Raw genomic sequence first — 23,674 nt, forward strand, 5'->3', positions numbered from 1 at the left:
ATCCTCAATAACTATGATTAAAATTCAAAAACTGTTCAACTAAACCTAATCTAACATATTTTTTTTTTTAAAAAAGAAGGCTTAATGTTTCGCGAGTTTAACAACCCTCATCATCATGGGTACATTTGTGGTGTGTTACACTGCTTAAACCAACAACAAACAAATTTAGAAGTATCAGATAAGTTACAATAACGACGCAAATTGATTCTTTCCTCACTGTTTAAGATATGACAATTTTGAACAATAGTCTGTTTTCAAGTAGCCTGTCAATTAATATGATGGAGGTTAATACAAACGTGTTTTGTCAATGCTGAGAACAGGCCTTATTGTTTTATATTCATCTTGTCGACTTTACAGTTTAGGATTACTTGGTTTATTTTTAATTTTGCGCAAAGCTACACGAGTGAAAGACTACAGGGAAGGCGGCTAGTCACCATAAACCAATAATGGGATTGACTATTAAATTATAACATCTCCATGGCTAAAAGGGAAGTATGTTTGGTGTGATGAGGATCAGAATCCGCGACCCTCAGATTACGAATCGAGCGCCCTAACCATTTGACCATGCAAGGTATAAAGTTAAAAAAACGTTTGGTCTATTAGAGCAATTAATACAAGAGGTACAAATAAACAATATTATTTTGTCATTCGTTAGAAATTTTATTTTTAAGGATTTATAAAACGTTTTTAAAAATCGTAATGACTTTATGGACTACTTGAAAACAAGATTTAAATAAAATACGATCATGAAGTTACTCGATACGTTAACACAAACACAGGTTTTCAAAAAACGTTTACAAAATTTTAAATCACCAAAAGAAACTACAACGAACACGAATTTTATAAACAAGAATAAATAAATATATTTAACTCTTCCCAGTTACATCTACTGTTTTAGAAAATTAGGATAAAGACGACACCGAACACACATGCTCACTAAACAAACCACATTCTCCAAAACACAACGATATTAAACACGTCTAATACAAGGCAGTGGTTTCGTTTGAATTTCGCGCAAAGTTACACGAAGTAATACAAGGCTTGTGTTTGGGTTTTCTTATAGCAAAGCCACATTGGGCTATCTGCTGAATCCACCAAGGGGAATTGAACCCCTGATTTTAGCATTGTAAATCCGTAGGCTTACCGCTTTCCCAACGGGGGCTTTTAATTTGTACTCTGAAAGATCTATGTAAGAATTTGCTATGTCATTCATTACTGATGGTATAAATAACTCATTCAATCGTGTATCGTCATCGTTTGGAACAGTTTCTGTGAGATAAAAAAAATTCTGAAGTACTTCGTCAAATACAAAAACTGTTTAGGCACTAGTATATATATAAATACACACACACACACACACACACACACTACTGAAAACAAACACCGGTAACTGTATAAGCACCTCGCATCAACCTAAAACTTGTCACTCAAATCTGGATACATACTAACATTTAAAAGATGGAAAAGCCAGTGAACATACCCGACAGCTACAAACCTATCAGTATGACCAGCTGAACAGGTAAACTTCTGGACAACTGCATTAGCAAGAAATGACTAATGTATTTAGAACAATCATCCAAATACCAAAAAAACAGAAAACGGTTTCCGAGGAAAAAACAACAAATCATTAAATTCGATTATCAGAAACGGTATTGTTGGTTTGTTTTGAATTTCGTGCAAAGCTATACGAGGGCTATAGTATTAATACAATATTATTTTGTCATTCGTTAGAAATTTTATTTCTCACGAAATAAAACTACGCCAGGTAGTTAAGGCGCTCGACTCGTAATATGAGGGTCGTGGGTTCAAATCCTCGTCGCATCAAACATGCTCGCCCTTTCAGCCGTGGACGCATTATAATGTGACGGTAAATCCCGTTATTTGTTAGTAAAAGAGTAGCCCAATAGTTGGCACTGGGTGGTAATGACTAGCTGCCTTCCCTCTAGTCTTACACTGTTAAATTAGGGATGTCCAGGGCAGGCAGCCCTCGTGTAGCTTTGCACGAAATTCAAAACAAACAAACTTCTAACAGTATACGACACTGCAGATTAGGGCTACAAAAGTCAGGATTGGAATTATTGATCGATCACATTCACTAGCTTTCAAACCTCCTTGAAAATGGAAAGGTAAGGCTTAACGTGGCAGAATATTTCACTCCTGAGATCGGTGTACCTTCCATAAAGAAGGGTAGTTGAATCCAAGTTCACAGTTTGCTGTTGACGTAATTATATGGAAGAGTTTGTACCGTCCAAAAAATTTGTCAACAATATTGTGAATAAAAACAATTACAGCTAAAAAACAAATTATATAGTTCACAAAATCTGCTAAAATAAGCAAACAACCTCACAAAACCTACTAAATGGAACACTTCTCTAAGTTGCTACATCAGAAACACTTATTGGTTTAAAATACGATTCAAATTTTAGATGGACAAATCCAAAATTCGATACTAATTAAAGCGTGGCAAGAACACCAATTCACCACTTACACAAAAATATGCAAACATCCATACGTTGTCAGACAAACATCTATATAGATCAATAAATTAGTTTCAGAAACAAATCTAAAATAAATCACCGACTACTTTACAGAATGTTTCCATACACATATATAAATATTATGTACTGTCTGTTGTATGTCCATGTAACTATTTCATAAGGTGTTGATGGATCTACAAACTTGGTATGGAGGTTTACTGCATACATACGGGCCAAGTGGTTAAGGCATTCGACTCGTAATTCGAAGGCCGCGGGTTCGAATCCCCTTTACACCAAACATGCTCCCCTTTCAGCCGTGGGGACGTTATAAATGACGGTTAATCCCACTATTCATTGGTAAAAGAGTAGCCTGAGAGTTGTCGGTGGTTGGTGATGACTAGCTTTCTTCCCTCTTACGTTACAGTGCTAACTTAGGAATAGGTAGTGCAGACAGCACTCGTGTACCTTTGCACAATATTTAAAAACAAAAAACAAGCTCTACAAATCTTGGGTCTTCATTTAAAAGTTTTTAGTTTATTTACTAAAATATACGTATTTTCCCGATATAACAGTGATATATAGCGACATATAATACACACTGACACAAAATCAACACTACATTTACGTATTTCCGCAAATTTGATAATCTAACGGGTGAATAGTTTTATAATTACGGTGCTTTAGAAGAGCGAGTTTCTAATGAGATGGTTTCCCTTTTAGATTATTTAGAGTCAACATCTGATTTAAAGTCTGCAATATGATATATAAATTACCTAAAAACTCTTCCTTATTGCTATTGCAGTGTCCTGTCAGAATGTGAAAAAACATCAGGTAAAAAACTATATTAAAAATTGGGGTACGCCACTCAAAACATATCTTTAGACATTGAATATACCGTTATTCTTTTGTAGTTCGTGCGACATTATCCTTGCTGAGAATGATCATCCATTACATCAGAGTAACTGATAATGGTCTTTTAGACATGTTAATCAAAAACTAATAATTTATTCCCTTGTATTTATAGAAATTCCATAAATATTAGCTGAAAAAAAAACAGGTTACAAAAAGTCCATAAACTGATGAGCTCAATTAAAATTTAAGCCTGCTTACTGAAAGGCTTTGAAATTCAACTGCATTTCCCAAAATACTGAAGCTATAGCGCTCCATTATAATAATCTCTGTATTTTTTCTTCTCAAAGTTTACAGTCGAAAATAGTGTTAACAATGAGGGTAACCAACTGAAGAAACGATGTTATCCCTACTCTTTATAAGTATGGACGTAAGAAGAGTGTACTTAATTAACTATACTGGTTAACAGGTTGATTGTCAGTTTTGATCTAAATTGATAGTTTACTCTGAGCAGAAGTTAATACTAATTTACGTATTGGAATTTCACGCAAAGCCACACGAGGGCTATTTGCGCTAACCATCCTTAATTTTGCAGTGACAGACTAGAAGAAAGACAGTAAGTTAACAACACCCATCACCATCTTTTGAACTATTATTTTTATCAACGAAAAGTGGGATTAACAGTGACATAAAGCTCCCATGGCTGAAAAGGCGATTATGTTTGGTGATGGGAATTCAAACCCACAGATTGCGAGTCGAGCACTCAATAATTTTATCAGTAATAAATAATTATAAAAGAAACTGTTTTAAAACTGCGTTAATTCACATGTATACTGTAACAGGCCAGACATCTGACAACTTTTAAAAAAAAATTCCTGTTTATTGACATTACTTGTAACAAGAAATTGCCTTTTAGAATAACACAAGCCCCTAAGGGGCATAGCGGTATGTCTGCGGACTCATACCGCAAAAGACCGGGTTTTGATACGTGTGTTGGGAAGAGCACAGACAGCCTACTGTGTAGCTTTGTGTTTACTTCTATACAAATAAAGAACAAGACATTGATTTACATCTTGCGCCATCTAGTGATTTTATAAGTGACAAGCTTCAACAGCGGAGTTTATTTAATCTACTAAATATATACTGAAAATCTATGCGATCACGCTGTGCAACTGTTTTAAAATCCTAGCATTTCTAGGTCAATAAACTATCAATCCTCGAGTCATTAATTATACTGTTACACAGAGACGTTTCAAGCATTTTGCCGTGTCACTCACAAAATCATTGAGACTTGGGATAAACTGGTGTTTCAAGGTTAAACCTCAGTGTTTCATTTACTCAGTGTTTGTTATTTTACGCTGATATTTTAGAGCCTTTTCAAGTTCTTCTTTAAAGACACTCACTAGACGTCGTAGAACGTAACCCCCGTTTGAAACACACTTTTAATCAGAAACTTGAATATCATGTAGTCAGGTTATTGTGCGCCTTTACAGTTTCACTGGCGATGAAAATCTGTCAAGTAATAAGAGGAAAAACCCTTTATTTTTTTTCTCCATTTAACCGTCATAAAAATATATTTGGAACATAATACGGTATCTCCATCTGTTGGCGAATTATATAAATATGTTTTAGCACAAGAGCTGAAAAAAACCGATTAATTTGATAGAAAGCTGTTATTTCTGATTATGATATAGATAAACAGAGCTATTTCTGTAATATTTTAGATGCTTGCGAGTTTATTACAAAAGAATGAGTTAAAATAATTTTCTACTGTATGTTAAACATAAAGTTCATAATTTTTGTATAGATCAAACTTACATGTACATATTTCTGACGCAAGCTCATGTCAAATAATTCATGCACGACAAATTGCATTTCAAAGTGATATAAAAGCCCACGCATCTGTTGTGTACGGTGTTCTTGGCTAATGTTACTCATGAACTATATAAAACAGAAATACACGATCTATAATTTTAATGCCATATGATGGGTAATTTTAAAGCACTGTACACATTGACAACTTCCGCTGGTACATTTTCTGGCGATTTAATGGACGTATAATTTAATTTGCTCATTATGGAAGATCACTTTCCGTGGTTTATTTTCATTCTCTAAACGAATCCAGATTAAAGGAAATGTTTCCATCACTTCATTATCGTGGTATGCATAAGTTGCCGAGTCTGTGTAAACACCTAATACGTAACATGGAATAGTTGTCTGTGATAACTACTAAGGATGAAAACATCGTTGACAGAATTTATATTTTTAATGTAATGTCGTACATTTACTCATTAGTCTAACCGACCCTTATAAATTATTTTTTGATGAATTTTGCTCAAAGCTACTCAGTGGCTGTCTGCGATGGTCGTCTAAAAGTTACACATAAGAGGAAACGTAGCTAGTGAAAATCGCCCACCGCCAACTCTTAGGGCTACTCTTTGCCAACGGATAAATAAGCAAGTAAATTCATTGACGAGGTTTGATTTTGCAACCGGATAGTTTCAAGTGGAGAACCTTAACCACTACTACTACTTTCAGAATGAATTCCATAATTCTCGACTTTTAAATACTGATTCAGTTGTGGTTTGTTTTGTTTTATTTCTTTTGAATTTCGCGAAAAACTGCACGAGGGCTATCTGCGCTAACCATCCCTAATTTTGCAGTGTAAGACTAGAGAGCAGACAGCTAATTATCACTACCCACCGTTAACTCTTGGGCTACTCTTTTACCAAAGAATAGTGAGATTGACCGTCACGTTATTACGCCCCGACAGCTGAAAGGGAGAGCATGTTTGGTGTGACGGGGATTCGAACCCGCGACCCTCGGATTACGAGTCGAGTGCCTTAACCACCGGGCCTGATTCAGTTGCGTCACATACAATCGGAAATCAGAGTATCTTGAAACGTTCAACGGCACAATACAATATTTTAACCCAGGTAAATGTTTATTAAACAAAGTACTAAACTTAGCGAGCACTAATTACTTTACCAAAGATAAAATATACTTCTATTGTACATATATTGATAAAATATACTTCTATTGTACATATATTGATAAAATATACTTCTATTGTACATATATTGCAATCACTACATATTTCTAAGCTTTATTTCATTACCTACTGAAACATTTAATGCATTTCTTACAGAAAAATAAGGTAACACATCGTAACTTACAGGGTGTCGAACGTATCATGGCTACCAGTATGGTGTAAAGCAAAGTTAGGGTCTGACGGCAACCCGTCTGTTCTCTTTTCAAAACGGAAGGATCCGGAATTCCGATCTCCAGGTAACGAACCTAAAAAAATCAGCGAAGAAAAAAATTGTCTATCATGGAAAAGTAACTTACATAAATACCTGTTATTGTTTATTATTAGATAAAAATAAAACAAAAAACGTAACACTCAACATTCTGACTAATCAAAATGTAACCTGTAACATATGACTGTTTAATGTCTAAGTAACCAAAGCCTAAGTGTTAATATTCTGGCTAATCAAAATAATAATATTTAACTTATAACATACGACCGTTTAATATCTAAGTAACCAAAGTCTAAATGTTAACATTCTAGCTAGTCAAGTGGAAGTAATTTTTAATACACTTTTGATTTACCTAAAACGTTACACAGCAGGCCGAGAAAAGTGGAAGAGTTCAGGTTAAATGTTTCAAGCACGAATGAATTTGTAGTTAGAAAAAAATGAATTTAGTTTACAGGTGTTTATTGTAAAGTTACTTTATGTGATAATTAGGCTTACACTGATTTACCCTAGTAGAAGTGTAGTACGAATAAAAACACACGAGATGCAAGATATGAACAATTTTCTTGCAAGAACAATAAAGAACTACTTAAACTGAAGATTTTCACAATAATTATATTCAGCCTGTAATATACTACTGTTTAATATCTAAATAACCAAAGCCTATGTGTTAAAATTATGGCTAATCAAAATAATTATATTTAACCTGCAACATACTACTGTTTAATATCTAAATAACCAAAGCATAAGTGTTAACATTCTGGCTAATAAAAAAAAAAACCTTTCAAAACTATCATAATCTCTGTGAAACCAGTTAAAGCCAAAAGTCAATTTCATGGCATAATGCATAAGTAATGGCCCATGTCTTTGCAAAAATTACCTGTCTTTATTGAACGATCCCATGATTTTGCATATTTTCTATAAAAGAAGTATTATCATTTTCTAATAAAAAATATTCCTGTGCAAAATTTCTTGACACTGATGTATAAATGTATGGTCTGTACAAATAAATGGATTTCTAAACAATAATTTATAATTTTATTAAACACCTGTCACAATGAATGTTACTTTATTACACCTGAATAAAACCTGTTGATAAAAAAATTACTGCAAGCTTACAAACAACTTCCATACATCAGGTTCATTATATATCATTATATACATCTTTAAAATACGCAAAACATTTTTATGCATAAGTGAAATTAGTAAAAATACATAACTACCTGTTAAAAATGGATTAGAAAATGATTTAGACCCATGTTTAATATTAGAAATAAAATACAAAAAATAAACAAAGAATCAAAATATTTAAATTGATCAACAATCTACGTACTTCTTGGTATAAATTTAATATGTATCAAATTGGGGAGATAAATTCAAGAAAACTAGTTCTGACTAAAATTATTTAAAATTCAAAAAAGTGAAAATTGTTCCAAATGAAAGAACTATACGATGACATATGAAAATTAATATAAATTTGTAAACCAGAGATAATTTCTAAACTTGTGGATATAAATAATGATCATACCATAAATAATAGATAGAAAAGCACTCATACAAACTTCAGCTGTGTAACTGCTTTATTCAGGACAGACTTTCCAACAGATTAGGTAAACAATAGCCACTTGAAATCAATTGTGTTTATCACGTAAAGATTAACTAAGGTGGCAGTGACAAGCAATATAATGTCCAACTAAGCATTAGATATTTATCATACAATTAACTAATGGAAAGTTTAAACTGTTTTCAAAATATTATAAAAGTGTGTGATGGATGTGAGCAGATCATTTGAGATTATGCATGGAACAGATGTGCTACTTATGAGAGTTATAACAAAGTAAATTAATGGCCTGCAGAAAAAAAATGCAACTCTTTTCAACTTTTAAATTCTACACTAAACACACACACACATGCAATGACTGAAGAAAAAATGAAGACAGTCTGATTAAACATTAAATAAAACAATGGATGTTAGGAGTCTGTGCTATGTGTTATTTCAGGATCCGTCAATATGTCAGAATAGATTTGTAAATTACAATCTGCTTTTCTATTTATGTGCTAAACATTATTTATAGCACTGTGCTGTAGAATTCACTCACCAAAACAACAAAACAAACAAAACTCAACTTTCAAACACAATTAAAATTTAAATCATATTGCAATGTAAATTGTACTTCTGGATGACTGCCATATATTACGCACTGTAATGTTAAGTGAGGGTAAGAACAATAATAAAAACTAAGTTAAATCTTTCAGATATACATATGGAAATACATGAAGAAATAAAAAATAAGCAAGTAGGAAGGCATTTCTGAAATTAACAACTTCCTATTATTACTCTACTTAAGATGGTTTACACTGATCTTTCTCTTCTAAACTGTCAGCGTCAGTGACGACTGGTCTTGGAAGAAGGTCCATCTGTAGTCCATCTTAAGAATCGAATTTCTACTGAAGGTCTGCCGTTACACTGCTAACTATACACGCATACTGTGGATATTGTTAGATACTTTAGTTCTAATGAAACACCTTTTTTTTCTTGTGTGGATCCAAAGTTAAGTAAAATCAAATACAGCTCCACCTTACATATCAGACAACTGCGTGTAATACTTATGCTAAATGCATTTACCCGTCTGTTGGTGAGTGTTAATATATATTTAAGGGACTGAAGTACCAGTTTAATTTATCCCACAATGTCTCTTTGATCACATTTCCACTGTAAACTGTCAAAAAAATAACCGATTTGAAACTTTGAAACTTATCAACAGCCGATCACTACATGGAAAGTGCATATTTATCTATACACACGTAAAAATCAAGAACACTTTTAAATATATTTTACTCAGTAAGCAATGCTTTTAGGAACAGAATATTAAAAAAATAAGTTGCCAAGACATTCCATTTAATAAAATACAATCAACATATTCTAGGTTAAACAATGTACAAAAGAAAACTGCAAATAATATTTTTGTTTGTTTGTGATTATTAAGAGCAAAACTACACACTATTTGTGCAGTGCCCACTGCGAGCATCGAAAGCCAATTTTTTATGTAATTACACATTTACCGCTTAGCCACCAGGGGGCACAGTTAAAAGTAGCTACGTAAATTTTAATGTGCATGAGATATGACCAATGTGAACAATGGTATTTCATACTTCCGACTTGAACGGCCACATCAGACTACGTTGTTGAGGTACAGCCATCTTAGAGAGATAAATGGCAATCAGTTACTGGCACTCGTCGCTAGCGAAGTTTCTTTTAATCAGACAGCAGAACTGCGTATTACAGTGTAAAACCATCATGACTTTCATGACAGCGAATAGAAGCTTGAATAAACAAAATCACGTTTATACTAAAAAACAATTATAATATCCGTGAGTATAATCTCATATAATAGTTTACAGATCCTATAGAATACTCCAGTCGTCAAGAATATTTTCTGGAATTTTTAATTTTTATTTACTTTCCAGAGTAAGGGCTGTCCGTCATCAGCACCTCACCGCCCCCTATTAACGCTAAAGGATGTACCGTCTCTCTTACAACGCACCCAAATCTCAAAGAATGGGGATTATTTTGGTATCAGACAGTTTCGAACTCAATTCGCCCTCCAGACCCTTAAATATGCACAGCATGTTGAGGCAGAACTTACATTAATAGCAATAGTTTGGCTTGTTTTGAATTTCGCGCAAAGCTACACAAGGGCTATCTGCGCTAGCCGTCCCTAATTTTGCAGTGCAAGACTAAAGGGAAGACAGATAGTCTTCACAACCTACTGCCAACTCTTGGGCTACTCTTTTGCCAACGAATAGTGGGATTGACAGTCACATCATAGCGTTCCCACGGCTGAAAAAGCGAGCATGTTTGGTATAATGGGGACCCTAAGATTACAAGTCGAGTGACTTAACCACGTGGTCATACCGAGCGTAACAGAAAATAAAAAAAAAAACACAATAAAGCAATGTAACCTGTGTATTTTAACTGAAAAATTAGCGATACATTAGTATTTTAGACCAATAACGAATTACTCTTACCTTTTAAGATTTGGAAACGTGAATAAATAAAAAGGGAAATGGTCGTCCTTTGAAAATTTTCTGATTTCCCAAAAGGGTCAGTCTAGTTTTATTTGAAATGTAATTAAAAAAAACCGCAAAAAAAAACAGCGTAAACTAATGTTTAAGATTGACGCCCAGGCCTTTTCTGTGACGTTTGAATTTTACTTTAATTCATCAAATTCACACGTTTCGAAACTATGTTCACTTAAATACATTTATAGGGGTAAGCCTACAATTTCCGGTTCTCAGAGTGTAAACAAATCTTCTATTTTCTGGTAAACAGACTTTCCACTTTCAGGTTTAACGAACTCGAGTCATTTAATTTGTTTGCTATTTTTATCTTAACTTCAACTTCCCCTCGTTAGACGGCTTGTTCACAGGACAATGCTACATTGTGGTAAACACCAAGCTGTTGATTTAACGGCTATTTTCACAGGCTTCGTTAAAGACTCTTTGTGTATGGCATTGATAATATTTTTGTATTTCAGTAGTAGATTCCTGCAACAGGTATACAACAAAATGGTAAAATTCGCATATCAACTTATTGTGAGATCTCTTATTACGTCTGTTTCATAAACAGAAATGGCTGGAGGTTGTATTGTTATATTTGTGGCAAATGTACTAATATTTATCTGCTGTAGCTCTTAATTTTGAACTACAGACCAGAAGGAAGGTAGCCATTCAGCATCATCCTACCTCATACCAAACACGCTAAAGGATTGACAAAACCTTTTAAAACGGAATATTTTGTGGCATTGCGCGAATATGAAATTTCCAAGATTTAAAGTTCTACCACGAGGCCAACCTAGGCCCCTGTCGTCGAAAATAATGAATTACATGCATACCAACTAGCTTAACTGTAGACAACACTTTATATTTCTAATTTTCCTTCTAAGGCAAATTAACTAAACAAAATACGTTCAACATCATAGAATGTTGTAGAAAAAGACTTCTTCAGCATGCGAAAAAAAAAACCAAAACACATTCGTCTCCTAACAAGTTCTTGTTTTATAATAAACTGAAAAAGATTTATATAGAGTAATAAGCTGAGGTTCATTTAACGTGATATATTCGCATGAAAATATAATTATTACTTAACAATTATAAACTTTTACTGTTCTTAGTATATGTTTGCTTGGAATATTCAACACAGTTATCCTTACTAACTGTCTCTAATTTTGAAGAACACCTCTCACCAACTCTTGGGATAATCTAATTATAACTATCCAAGGTTCCACAACAAGAAACGTTGCACCAGTTGGCATGAGTATATAAAGTGATGTGAAGGTTGGTTGCTTTCAGAATATTTGCGCAATGCTATAAAAATGGCTTTCTGTGAATAAATGTCCCTAATTCTGAGCTAAAAGATAAGATGAAAAGTATCTAGTCAACAGCACCTACTGCCAACTATTGAGCTGCTCTTATATGATCAAGTTACAGTGGGATGATTTAACATTTAGCATTATTGCTGTGTATCAACAGTCCCAAAGTGCGGAGCGCATTTCTGCGACAAAGGGGTTAAGAATTACAACTCCTAAATTCACAGTGCGAATAATTTAATTGCTAGAACATTTACTATTTCCATAATTAAATTTAAACATGTTCTTTCTTGTATGTGCTTTAAAAGTTTACAAAACTTGTGCTAATCCAAAACACATCCTAAGGATACAACTTTACCTCCATCTAAATGATTCTCTCCGGTGGAACTCGAAAAAGATGAAATTCCAGAATCTACGCTCCAATCTTCGTTCAGTCTTTTGGCTCGTTCAACTACGTGAAAAAACAAGCAAAATATATAAAAGGCTTAAAAGATGTTGTCTTCCAAGTGTTCCAATCACACAATAAAAATGGCACATACATGAAACTGAACTAGTTGCAAATACATCATAATAAATAATTTTCAAAAGATTTTTTTTTGTTAAGTTTAGGCAATCGATTAAAATACTAACGCTTGTGCTTTTTCGAAGACATAGCTTATAAATAGAAGACCTGAAGCTTCAATCGTAGATCTGAAGACTGGATCGCTAACGAGCATTCGTTGTGAAAAGGTTGGGTGACAATGTGTATAAGGTTTTAGGTCGTCACTGCTTTAGCTAACAGTGGTAGTAGCGCCCCCTAACGATGGTAATACTCGGGAAAACGACAGCGATGATATAAATCTAACAAAAGGGAAGGGCGTTCATGGTACAAATGAGTGGCTTACATCCACTTATAATCTATATTCACGAGGGAATATCTATACATTTCCGAAATGACTACGTGGGCTGAGAATCGGAGCACTTAGAACCAAAACATAAATGCTATCCGGTATAATCCGGAAGACCTGTCAATATTTTCTTCTTTCCCGAGTATCTTTTAAACTTTATGTTCTCGTTAAATGTTTTAGGCATTTTTTTCGTTTCCTTACATAAGATAGAGCATGTGCCAATTTTAATATACTCTGTAAGTAGAGAGAGTATCAGTTAAAAGTCTAATTGCTGTTGAAATCGAAACGTTTAAATACGCAATCAACTTTTTAGAACGGAAGTGAGTAGCCTGATGTTTTCTCACTAAAGTGGCGTGTATATGCTATTTTAATAGTATAATAATTTAAAATATACATTAATAGACTTGCTGAGTAAAAAGAATATAAATTATGTATACTATAATTATTATTGAGATAAAACAGTAATGATTGTTCCCTTTGAATTTCGCACAAAGCTACACGTGGGCTATCTGCGCTAGCGGTCCCTAATTTTGCAGTGTAAGACCAGAGGGAAGGCTATTAAGTTATCACCACCCACCGCCAACTGTTTGGTTACTCTTTCACCAACGAATAGTGGGATTGGCCATCATATTATAACGCCCTCACGGCTGAAAGGGCGAGCATGTTTGGTGAGATGGGGATTCGAACCCGCGACCCTTGGATTACGAGTCGAGTGCCTAAACTACGTGGCCATGCCAGATCACAACAGGAATGATTTGAGGATTGTTGAAAAAACAAACGTGTTTTCTGGTTATCCAATATATCTTAATATAAAAAGTTGAAAACTGAAGTAGAATAAAAACTGTTTTTGCAAAAAGTTCGATTATCTTTCCTGCAATTACAAGTAGGTTGTTTTTTCTAATATACATAATTTATCGAATTTACAGAAATCCATCTGCTTAAAATGCTATCAAGTTACATCGACATCAGATACGATCTTCTGTAAATCACTTTTAACCAATTCAAACAGACTCAACATACACCCTCAGGGTCCATTTATAGCGATGTCACGCTTTTCTAGGGTATCAGTGGTGAAACACTGCTATAATATTTACATTATACAGGAGTTTAATATTCTTTCATTTAAAATACTTACTCTCCATGCGTTTAACTTCGATTACTTCTTATTGACGAATGTGCAGTATTACATACACATTGAAGGCAAATAGGTATATTCAGGTATTTCACAATTAGAAAGCCGCGAGAAATGTTTTGTTTTATAACATGACTATTCTATTTTATATATAATTTCATTAACACTGCTATATATGTATAAAATCATTTTACAACGTAAGCAGATGCATTCAGCGTTAATTTAAATCTTCAAAACTGTGCGCATCTCGTGAGACATAAATATGCTCGAAGAAATCGTTGATATTGAGATTATCCAACTTAGTGCAAGTTTTAGTTTCTGGCAAATGAAAGGTTTTTTGGCGATAACCACTTCTAGTCAGTTGAATATATATATATAAAAAACCTGGCTTCATTAATTTACGCTGCCTTTTCGTTCGTATTTACATAACTTACATTTGATTAAAGTTCTTAAAAATTACATATTCATGGGTATCTAATCTAATATTTAAAGAAAATTATAACTCTAGAATCTTATTACACTTTGAAGTAACCTTTCTAAAGAATTATCGAAATATTTAAAAAAGCACAGGAATTTTTACACATCACTATCACCAGCCACGAGCTATATATGCATGCTTGAATGTGGCAACAACAACAAATAAAACTGAGGTAAGTCATATACTGGAAATAAAACTTTTAAGAAACATGGATATCTTTTTTCTAAAAGATCTAAATTCCTATTATTCACGACTCAAGAACAGAATTTCGAAAATTATTTTGATAATTATATGAAGAATACAATGGGAAAGAACGCTCAATATCTTATCCGAAAATAAACAACGCGGAAGATGCTTATAATTGTGCGTATCTTCTGTCTATACGGCTGAAACGCCAAGGTAACGTGTAACTGATTAATAAAGAACCTTTTACACGCTCCATTCAGCCGGTTTTACGTTTTCGGACACATGACACGGGGCTCCTAAAATCACGAATGCCTGTGGGCGTTCTCGATCAAAAGAAATAATTTTAAAGATTACTCTAGTATGTTTATTCTCGACCGTATTTGTTGAGTATATTAGTACTAACAGTGTAGCTTATTTGTTCACCTAATTTAAAATTAAAATCACATACTACATACTCAATACTGGCGTGATAAAAAACACTGCACATGTGGTGTATCAAATCTTCCTGATGTACATGAAAATGAAGACCTCATTCCTTTACAATCAAATTTTTTAAAACAGCTCATACAAAAGAAACATGCAACGAACATACCTTTTACTCTAGAATTGCTAAAGTTGTTTGAACTAATAAGTTTGTATGACGTTAAGCATAAAGCAACACAGTCGACTATCTGTGCTCTGTCCACCACGGGTATCGAAACCTGGTTTCTTGCATTGTAAGTCCGCAGACATACCACTGTACTAATGGAAGCTTAAACTAATTAGAACAGTTTGTCATTGTTCTTAATAATGTCTTGAAGAGGAAAGCTGGGAAAACATAAAGTATCAAGAAGACTTACACATCTAAGTTATTGTTAGTAATCCAAAACAATAATTTTTTTCCTAACACATTTTATCACCCCACTCATTTTTTCAGTTGCTTTATATTGTCTAAAACATAAAAATGGCTGAAAATTTTTCGTGAATATCAATATTTTGAATTTTCCTTCTCGTTTTATAAATTAAATGTGATTTCTCTCTCTCTCTCTCTCGTATATAAGGCAAGAAAAATCTGTTTGTCCGTTATCTAACTACTACTAAGTCGTTAAACCAATCTCAACCAAACTTTATGGGATGATAACTTTGGACAAGAGGCATGATTAATACAATCCCTTCTTCCTCCCCACTATTGCTATTATTGAGCATTTGTTATCTTTGACGTAAGTTAACGTTGACTAGTTAACTTCATTCATAAATGGCGCCACAACATACGATGTGAAAGTATATAAACGTTTTTTTATATTTCAGAAAATGTGTTAACGCACTCTATGGAAGAATTTATTGGGAACAAAAATGACAGCCACTATTTAAATTGTACATAAACGCAGCTGAAATTTCTCCTCCAATAGTCATCACAAGTCTGATATCAAGAGCTGTTTTTTAAGTTACACCTACTTCTTTCTTTGACTTTTCAACTTCGGCCTATAAGACATTTCTGTGGCCAATGACCATCAACTAATTAATAATGTGAAACACTATGGAAGAACATTAAGTGGTGGGTGTTCAAAGCAAGTAACAGAAAGACAACCTACCGCCATTACCTCTTTCAACAAAGTCACCCTGATCATCGCACAGTGTATACCAGATTTTAAGTTTTGAGTTCTTAAAGATTATACCAAACCTTCGGTGACATAATAACGAAAACTGTAATAATATATCATGCTATAACTAACTTGTGTTAAAGTTAAGATTTTTGTGTTATTAATCATAGCAACCACTCACAAACTTCTAAAGTTCATGACGGACAAAGGTCAGGTATTTTGAGCTTGTTAACCATAAAACATTCACTTGGAATGAATAAAGGAAAATTGTGCTCATAAGTAGTGATAATTACAAATACTACGGCAAGTTCTGGTGCTTAAACGACAGTAGAAGACCAAGTCATACATCCAGTCATATAGTGTTTGTTAGTGATTCTCAATGCAAAACCATGAAAGAAAACTGAAAAAAAAGCCCCTTATTGCTTTTACTGTTATACATCAATGTCATGGTTTGTTGGGGTACGCCCACACTGTTTGGTTTGTGTTCTAACAGCTTTCGGATTTGACGAAGTAATGTTTTGTTTTGCAGTATAAGCTTCAGATATTTTATCTAAGGTTTCATTTCTCTCTTCTTTTTTTTTTGGCTGTTTACGTCAGTTTCGTCCTATCTATTAAGTCCAGCGTCTTTAATTTTTCCGCTTTCTTCAATTGATATTTCTCATCCTCTTGTCACGTGTAGATGTGTCAGAAAGATTACGTAACCGCTGGCAAGCCTAATTATATTGTACAGTTCGACATGAAGGTCGGCACGAGCCTTCAGTTATGGTGTTGTTCTCTGTAAACACTTAAATTAAATTGACAGGTAATGTGCTTATGCTCTTATGCGTAACGAAAGTGTTGTTTTATACACAAACACGTCGGGGTTTAATTTTTATCGCTGGCTCATACAATTAGACGTAACGCACAGCAATCATGGAACGGGAAGCTGGTAAACATGAAATATATATACACAAAAGGTTCTACAAATAATCATCTGTATATAAACGAGTCTAACATAAACATACATTTTACAAAAAACATTGTCAACCTTTACTCTAATAAAACGTGATAAGTTCAAAATAAAACTGATATATTACATATTTCTTTCAGATTTATAAAATGAAATGTATAACTCCGTATATTTTGAAAATCATCGAATTATCGTACCAAATGTTATCCTAACAACACAATTTAACAACATTATTACAATCAAAAAACGTTACTTTATGGCAGTAATTTTAACAATAAAAAGGAATTATTGATACATACTTTTACATGACGAAAGGCCAAATTCTACACAACAACAAGAAATGCAACACAATATACCTAAATAACGTAATCATATATTTAACCTCTTATATTTCAAAGCATTTTCTTTCTATATTTTCCATTATACAAATACGTGACAATACTAAGACAATCTTTATGTTTGACTACACTCAACATTACTCGTCAGCAAGCTGGTTTCAGATTTCTCATAGCGTAAAGTTAAACTAATTATGAAATACGAATAATGCGATTAACAGCATGTAACTTCTGTGTCAGTTTATGTATCTCTAAAATTACAAACAAGAATGTGAAATGAATAAAGCAAACCGATACATATCAGATAAACTACTCGATACTTTTAACATAACAAAACAAACATACGCAATAATACAAATGTCCACTGCAAAAATTAAATAGTAAACGTTTGTCTGCGAGTCGTTAAGCACAAAGCTACATATAAACATGTTTGTGCTTTTTCTACAACATATATCTAAGCCGAATTTTCAGCGTTATAAGCCCTCATATTTATCACTGAGCCCACAGATTGGAGGTGGATACTAAACGTACTATACCATATGTCTTTACTGGTACTGAATAATATCATTTTAACTTGTTATTTAACTATAACTAATTATCAACATTATATGTGTACAACCAGTATGTTAAGGAAACAGGTAAGTAGTCCAAAATTATTGTGAATATATTTTTTATTTCTTTTAAACCACTGTGAACCTTCTCACTTTATAACCCTACTCTATTATTGTGGTACTCGATCCTTCCAACGTGTATGTGTGTGATTTCTTACATCTGATACTCCACTTCAAAAAGCAAGTCGCTTGTGGATATATGACAGTAGTGATTTTTCAAATATTTTGGTTTATGCCTCTTCTGAAGAAACAAAACAGCTAAAGTAAACCAAAATAGTGATATGACAGTAAAAAGTAATATAACAATACAAAAGGCGTGTAGATATAGCTATAATTAATTTAATAATGCTAAATAATATTACGATTTCGTGGTTAAGAATGAATATAAAATAAAACCTTGACAGTTAGCTTGAAATACATCAAAACTAGCCACGATTCATAGAAGTTTATTACCTTTAGAAAAGAAATCCGCTAATGGTAAAAAACACATGAATTTTGAGAACTGGAATTTTCAACTTGAATGACGCAATAAGTGGACAAAGGCGAAACGTCCTAGTCTGTGACCCTCAGATTTCATGACTGGTCGTATCTATTTCGAAATACTAACCAGAGGTTAGCACAGCCAGCACCCGTTGTGAAAATGGTTTTGCCTGGTTCTTGATATTAATTAATGGGATTGACTGTCAGATTGATAATGTGCATCACGGCTGAAAGTTTGGAGTGTGTTCCGAGAAATCACGTCTCGATCCGTGGACTCTTCGATCAGCAGTCGGGGACACGAAGCCATAAGAAAGCATCAAATGCCTCACTAATATGGTAGTAAATAATTACTAAACTTCGTTATTTTAGAGCAAGTACTTTAATATTCTTTAAAAGGAGCGAAGTGTTCCTAAAGAAGAGCTTCTTTTTATACTTACGGCCGTGTTCGTAACTGTGTTTGATACCTACTTTATGTATCTGGGTAAAAGAAAAAAAAACTATGCAAAAAGGTTTATTTGTTTTGAATTTCGCGTAAAGCTACTCGAGGGCTATCAGCGCTAGCTATCTCTAATGTAGCCGTGTAAGACTAGAGGGAAGGCAGGTATTCATCACCACCCACCGCCAACTCTTGGGCTACTCTTTTAACAACGAATAGTGGGATTGACCGTAACATTATAACGCCCCCACGGCTGAAAGGGCGAGCATGTTTGGTGTGACGGGGATTTGAACCTACGACCCTCGGATCTGCGCCTGACGCCCGAACTTAAAGTTTGTCAGATCAGTTTGAAGCGTATAACTCAACACAGAGTACGTCATGTGACAGCGTAGCTTACTTATTTTTCTTGCGTTTGCTAAAATCTAGTTTTAAGGTATCCTTCAGTGTAATTAATTCACCACGATCCGTCTTAATGGTGAAAATAGGATATCACGATATTGTTTAAATAAGTTGTTTTTGTCTTAAATAATTGTTTCTAACAGTCCGACGTATATGTAAAATTGGAATATATCTTGCTGTTTTAAATTTTGTAATACTAGAGCAATCACACGTCGCTTTTGTGTTTTATAAAGTACTTTTGGAAAAGCAGTAAATAAATCGTATTATATACGACAAGTAAATTTACACTTTTGTCAGTACAAAAACCAAATACTATAAAGGGTTGGTTAATAACCACTTAGAAAGTGTCGTACAAGTAGGTTTTTTTTTAAAAGCGCCCTCTGAATTAATTACCTCCGTTTCCTGAACGGAAAGCTCACTTTGTGCTTTGATAAAACAGGGCGCAATTCTCAGTGAATTGAAAGTTCAGGATTGAAGAACCTAACTAAAAGCGGCTTTCAGACGCTACAGCGTTATCTGAGCGTGTAATTGGACGCTAATACTTCTTTTAACACGGTGGCTGCTATTGTACGAAAGTAAGTGGTTTCTGATATCTTGCTGCTAGTCAAGTGATAAAAAACCGAGTTCACTAATAAATATTGTCCAAAAGTGCTGGCTTGGTGTTTTCACAAGAACCATTGCCGCAGAAATGTGAAAATAAAACAATAATTATGAAAACGTCTGAAGTGAAAGTAAAAAAAAAAATGTGTATAATAATCTATTTATATATAAATCACTATCATGCACTCAAATGTTATTCGTTCCTTTTCTCAGGTTATGCAGAAATTGAATTAAAAAGATATTTTACTTCTTTCTTGTCCTTTCACTAGAGCTACAATACTTTCTGCTGCAAAAAAATAAAAATATTATATTTTTCCATGTTTGATGGTGTAGCTACAAAACGCTCAGTTGGCAGCTCGTTCTTTAACATCTGGAAGTATAAAATACGTAGTTGCCAATTTATCCTTTCAAGTTGGAGTATACAAAATACTCAGTTGGCAGCTCGTCCTTTAAAATTTGAGTATGTAAAATACTCAGTTGGCAGCTCATCCTTTAAAACCTGGGTATATATAAAGGAACTTAATAGTTCCTACAGTCCGGAAGTCACATATATAGTGTTTGTAACTTTTCTATATTAGGAAGTTGATTTTTTTAATTTATTACTCTTTTGTTTCAGAAATGTGTGCAAAATCACACAAGGACTAGCTACTCACAGCTTTCCTCAATTTTGAATTCAAAAGCAGTCGGGAAAACAGTTAGTTAACAGCACTATCACCAATTACTGGACTGCTCTAACCAAATAGAGAAATTTGACTGTCACTGGTGTAACACAACATAGGCCCCAAAGTGTGAGTGTAATTTTGTGGCAATGGGTCTCTAAGCATGAGTCCTTGGATTATCAATTGGGCACGTTACCCAACAGGTTATGCATGCTCAGTCACTATAAACAAATCAAGCTGATAAAAATTTTTGTTTGATAATGTCTTCCTTCAGTACAGGGAAAATCTTTAAAAGCCAAAATCAAATAATTAACTTAAGCTTCGGTGTGAACAGAACAAAACAATACATTTATGTTGTTTAATATTTTTATGTTTTGTTTTGATAAGTACTAAAAGTTTCATTATGACTGATTAGTTATTGTTCAGAAAGGCTATACAATGTGCTATCTGTGCTGTGCTCACCACATGTACCAAAATCAAATTTTTTATGTCATAAGCCAACAGACTTACCATTGAGCAATTGTGGACTTTTCACCATGATTCACCTAATCCACAAGTAACTGATAAATGGCTAAATTTCACAACAAGTATGATTTAATGTATATTGTAAACCAAGTTTGCTTGGCAAATTAAGCAGAACTAAAGGGGAAAAAACAGTGTTATCCTTGAGTAAACTGGCTGAATTTGATAGTCTTGCATAACAAAAAAATCAAAATTCAAAGAGAGCAAAATCATCTGCTTTATCAAAAGCTTGTCACAAAAATGTTTACTGTCTAAAGACATTAAACAACTCTATTCAAATCTTTATGGAATCTCAATCCCTTCTTTCAAAGAAATGTTCAATTTTCTTTTTTAACTCAAAGAAACATTGTTATAAAATCAAAAATCAAATTATTGAACAGAAAAAAAGTTAAATAGATTACAAGAAACAAAATGTGTAGCCTGCAATACGAAAACCTTGCAACACTTTTTAATATTTTTACATTTACTAGTGTCTTTTCAACAGTATTTAAATTTTTCATTTCTCTCTCTCTCTCTCTATGAGACTATACATAGCCTGAAACTGAGCATTTTGACAATTAAAATTTGATACTTCCACTGGTATCTTTGAAAATATAGTAAACAGATAAGTGAATATAGCAAGAATAGATCAAACCATTACAACTACCCTAAATTATCTGGACTAAAATAATCTTACTGGTACCAGAACTATGTGTATCTTGTAGAGATAATGTGATGTCATATACGTGTGTGTGAGTGATACATAAAGTGCAAAATACTACTTTTTGTTTTGCTGCAACTTGAAACACCTTCCCTGAATTTGCAGTCCAATAAGCACAACCAAAGGAAAACAAGTGAATTATCTTACCACTGAATTGAATAAAGTTGGTTGTAATAACTTATTACCTTTTAATAATGTTACAATAATGGCTTCACTTGTATTAAATTTACTGTTTACAGTGGCAACACTTTTGTACAATTTGTGCTTAAAAAGCACCAAATATTGTAGGATTTGATGCCAGACTTCAAATCTGCACGTGGATAGCTTAAACTGATTGTTTTTATTACGTGATTTCTGATCTCAATTACCTATTTTCCAGTATATAAGACGAAATTAATGTGAGTAATGCTGGAAGAACACTATTATTTAAATGACATTAAAAAACATGATTTATAATATTTGCTGGAAAGGCATTTTTATTACAAATTCTTTAATATTTGCTATTTTTTATGAAAAAAATAATACTTACTGATTAGTTCATATACTCAATCAACCATACTTTTAGTAAGTGTTTCTTAAAACATAGTGGTATAAAACTTTCAAAGTTAAACTATAATTTTGTAAATATTTTCCTGTGGAAAATGTCACAATCTAACTTCCCATTACAGCTATGAAGAAGTAAATGGAGAAAAGAACAACAAAAAACATCTATTAAATTTACTGTTTTATTTCCTGTGCATTAAACAGACTTTACTATAATTATGTTGAAACTATTTATCCTGTGTATATCAGTAGTGTAAAGGTTTTTCATCACTTTAAAAACTACTTAGTTTCACAAAAGCACCATTATTTGATGAATGATGTTTAAAGTTAGTATAGAAATAAAAGGTAATAGGAATATTTAGTTTTATGTTGAAATCATATTATATCTGGAACATACATTTTCAACTGAATGCAAAACCATTAAGATCATAAAAAAATCTTTATAAGTAATAGTCAAATGTATTACTAGGCATTGTAAAATATAAGCTGATATATTTTATAAAATATCCTGCTGAATGCATCATAAACAAATAGCAATCCCATCAATAGGAATATCTCAAACTGGTAGACTTTGGGATACATGTAAAACAAGCATCAATATCATGTTTTTGGGTTTTTTTTTTTTTTCAAATATCTTCCCTGGTTATGCCTCTCATATTAAGAATAGTCATAAAAAATAAGAATGATGTTCCAGGTCATGCAATACTCTTGTGTGATCATACCTGGTCTGGTGGTCATGACTACACACTATTGTTTGACATCAAAATTTTACATTTTAACAAGCTTCTAAAAACTATACTTAGATCAGTATTTCATGACTGTTTAAATGGGCCAATGACACAGATGTACATTGAATCTACATCACGGAACAGATACAAATCTAATGGGAAAATGCTTTTAGTTTCTTTGGCTATCTTTCTAACAAAAGCTGCTGTCAAGTTGTGGTTGGAAGCTAATGAGCTTTTGGCCAATGAGTCTTTATTAATTTCATGTGTTTATTATCTTATTATGGTGCTATGAAATAAGATCAACTTCACTAAAACCACAGCTTTCACTTTTCAGACGAGGGTGTTGCTCTAGGTTTGGACTGTGTGGTTTTACAGCCACCTGTTACATCCTATATGTACTGTTTTAAGACATTTTTTGCTTTGAAGGAAAATGTTAAAATCTTCATTGCTTGAAATACCTCTGATTTCATTATTTGAGAGTACTGTTGCATGAATAT

At 33.3% G+C, this 23,674-nt stretch overlaps 1 protein-coding gene across 5 annotated transcripts in view; it reads right to left on the bottom strand.

The window, feature by feature from the left end:
- LOC143238617 (rho guanine nucleotide exchange factor 11-like) overlaps positions 1–23,674 on the bottom strand; it is a 222,027-nt gene that overhangs the window by 85,307 nt on the left and 113,046 nt on the right. For all 5 annotated transcript variants that reach the window (XM_076478992.1, XM_076478990.1, XM_076478989.1 and 2 more), the window contains 2 exons: positions 12,311–12,403; positions 6,503–6,623 (listed from right to left, as the gene is read on the bottom strand). In XM_076478992.1, the coding sequence (XP_076335107.1) occupies positions 6,503–6,623; positions 12,311–12,403 (214 nt within the window). The remainder of the gene's footprint in view (positions 1–6,502; positions 6,624–12,310; positions 12,404–23,674) is intronic.

Source organism: Tachypleus tridentatus, chromosome 13 (assembly GCF_004210375.1).
Source record: "Tachypleus tridentatus isolate NWPU-2018 chromosome 13, ASM421037v1, whole genome shotgun sequence".
NCBI lineage: Eukaryota > Metazoa > Arthropoda > Merostomata > Xiphosura > Limulidae > Tachypleus > Tachypleus tridentatus.